Genomic DNA, 3279 nt, shown 5'->3' on the forward strand with positions numbered 1-3279 from the left:
GGATGCTATTACAAATTTGTTGAATACATATATTCTAAACATTTTGTCTTTAATAATATTTCCAATAAACTTGGCACAACCAGTCCATTTTGAGATTTTCATGCATATGTTTGAATTTAAAGAATAAATTTCCATTTACTTTTTACAAATTTATCAGCTGTTTCTTTAAGAGATTGACCAGTTATCATAGTGAACTGTTTCAAGGACACACAAAATCAAACATAGACTTTAGCATAGTTTGATAAATATTTGACTGTCCCCGATAACATTGATTCAGACGGATGAAAGCTTGTTCTCCATCTCCAGTGGAAGTCTGTCTGGTTTCTTCAGATTGCACTATGTGGCATCTTCTAGCTGGGTTAGTTCTTCTGCTGTGTGCTGCAGGTAAGGAGAAAACAACAAGACAACAGGAAGAAAACATGGTAATATGATAGTTGATCTTGTGATTTAATGTCTGCAATAATATTTCTTGTGTTGTTTTTAACACTAAACTTGTTGCCAAAGTATGGAATAGTATTTGGCAGTTTGTTTTAGTTCAAACAAAAAGTGGATTCAGTTTGTGTGATCCCTTTCTCTGTTTCTTCCTCAGATGCCGCACCAGTTGGTGACAGAACAGTTCCTGATTTTGGAAAGAAGTATCATGTCAAAGGTACATTTCTGCCTAATTACACAGAACATCCCAGTACAGTACACTTGTTTTTCAGTATGTCACATGTGCCTCTTTTCTGTAGGTGAGCTGAATTTGCCTTATTCTGATGTTTCTGGGCTAAAGGAACCGTTTGAAGTTTGGTACGACCTCGAGGGGAACAGAAGTCGCATCGACTATCGTAACAGTCAGTGATCTTCTCATGATAAAGTCACATAGTGTTAAAATCTAAATAGATTATGTATGTAGTTTCTCTTCATTGCTGTTCTCTATACAGGTACAGTGCGCACTTTTCTGATTGGAAACGACTTGGATTATGGCGTCATTTACCAGATCACACCAGTGCCAATTAAAGAAATTAAATATTTCCAGCTTAAAGGAACAAAGGAGGATCCAATACGTCCACAGGCGGCACTGCCTGATCTGCAGGGCTTTGAAGTATGTACACTGGAACACAAAAGATATTTTGAAAAATGTCTCAGTGTTGTGTTTTTGTCCATGAGATGAACGTCAATGTTCGGTGTTGTTTTGGACTCCAGTGACTTTCATTGTATAGACAAAAACAGTTGAAACTTTATCCAAAATGTCGTCTTGTGCTGTGTAGAAGAAAGTCATACAGGTTTAGAAAGATACAAATGACATTAGATCCCACAGATTCAATTAACTGTAATGCAAACCAAATCAACTTTTTTGTCCAGTTTGAGAAGATGGAGGATTACGCAGGCGTTCAGTGTGAGGTCTGGAAGAAGGTCACACAGGCTGGTCATAAGAAGAACACATATCGTCTGTGGGTCAAACGTCCAGAGGGAAGTGATTCCCCAGCCGTCCCGTACCACTTTGAGATGGAGGGCTTCAACACTCTTTTGGAGTCCCACAATGACAAATACATGATTGACTACAGTGACTTCAGCTCACAAACTGAATCGGACATTTTCACACCCCCTGGAGGTAACTGGAGAACACATTCAGTGACACGCCTCTTTTACACTTACAGACCATCTGATCAAAAGCTCACTGAGGTATTATGTGTTTAATTAGGAATGACCTATGAGGAGTTTCCAGATCCTCCTGAGGAGCGTCAAATATTGGCCAATCCCCTTCAAGACTATGTCAGCACCTCCCCTGTTAGCCACGCCCACCGATTGTTCGGCCCCTTTAAGGAGAACTTTGAGCGTCAGTATGAAAGTGAGAAAGAGCACGAGGAGCGCGAAAACAACTTTGTACATACTTTTCGGTGAGAAAAAACAACAAACATTACAATATAGAAGTAGTAAGTCTATGAATCTGTCTAATTTTAGATACATATGCTTTATTGTTCAACATCCTCTTTCTCCTCAGGTTTGTGCACTCTACAAACAGAGCCGGTCTTACATTCAGCGTTGGTATCAATCACTTCGCTGATAGGTCAAAGGCAGAGATGGCCAGGGGATGTATAATTCCAGATTAGATAAAGGAAGATACAAAATAGTCCTCACATATTTCTTTGAGTCTGTTGCCAATGTATGATACAGTTGATAAACTTTGTCTGATTAAGTGTCTTTTGATAGAGTTTGTCATTAAAATCTAAAGGTGAAATAATTAAAGGGTTAGTTCACCCAAAAATAAAAATTCTGTCATTTATTACTCACCCTCATGCCATTTCACACTGATGCAAAAACTTGGGAAAATGAGATCCAGGCAGATGATAAAGTTGATGAAAAATTATTTATTCATTACAATTAAATTTAGCCTCACACGCAAACTTTAATCGATAATGAAAATACTTAATAAAACCAAAAGGTAAAATAACCATTATAAAGTATTAGTCAATAGTTAATAATACAATTTAGAGTATTGTATCTAATAGATGAAGATCAAAAAGAGCAATAATTAAGACATTTGCAGATAAGAGACAAGACGTAGAAGCCAAGGAGAGCAAAGGAGGGAAAAAGCTGAATTATCAATGACTTGGTCAGCTTTATACCATGAGCATATAGGGAAATTTACATCCCACTCAAATTGATGTTTTGTTCTAAAAGAAAAGGTTAATTTCACCCATTACGTCATCTACTGGTAAAGTGTCAAAAATAGAGAAAAAAGTTGTTTTGACCCCCTTTGGGGAATTTTGCAAATTTTACCCTTTTAAATGTCATCAGGAAAAATAACAGACATATTTTGATCAGATTCAAATTCAAATGGTTAATTCTGCAGGCGTCCAATGTCTAACCACAAACGTGTCAGCGTGACCTGTCACACTGGAACACTTGAAGAACAATTGAACATAGCAATCATACTCTTAAATATAAAATAACCATAAGGGTACAATAACAAGTAAATCCTTGAAAATATGATAATGATAAGAATTAATATATAAAGTATTAGTACATAAATATATGAAAGCAAAAGTACAACTGATAAATCATAAGCCATAAATGATTAAAAATGAATATTAATAAAAATGCATGAATATGAATATTGACCATTTCGGATCCATCACACACCTTTAAGACCTTCGTTCATCTTCAGAACACAAATTAAGATATTTTAGTTCATGATATTTTAGATGGCTCCGTGAGGCCTTCATAGGAAGCAATGTCACTTCCTCTCTCCAGATCCATAAAGGTACTAAAAACATATTTAAATCAGGTCATGTG

At 36.3% G+C, this 3279-nt stretch overlaps 1 protein-coding gene across 1 annotated transcript; it reads left to right on the top strand.

Moving 5' to 3' along the window:
* Positions 1-260: 260 nt before the first annotated feature.
* Positions 261-2212, top strand: LOC137001958 (counting factor associated protein D-like). Its single transcript, XM_067361335.1, has 7 exons — positions 261-384; positions 590-649; positions 732-833; positions 924-1084; positions 1345-1594; positions 1685-1880; positions 1985-2212. The coding sequence occupies exons 1-7, from the start codon at positions 282-284 to the stop codon at positions 2091-2093; spliced, it is 981 nt and encodes a 326-aa protein (XP_067217436.1). The 5' UTR covers positions 261-281; the 3' UTR covers positions 2094-2212.
* Positions 2213-3279: the final 1067 nt, after the last annotated feature.

The sequence above is a fragment of the Chanodichthys erythropterus genome, chromosome 15 (assembly GCF_024489055.1).
Source record: "Chanodichthys erythropterus isolate Z2021 chromosome 15, ASM2448905v1, whole genome shotgun sequence".
NCBI classification, from domain to species: domain Eukaryota; kingdom Metazoa; phylum Chordata; class Actinopteri; order Cypriniformes; family Xenocyprididae; genus Chanodichthys; species Chanodichthys erythropterus.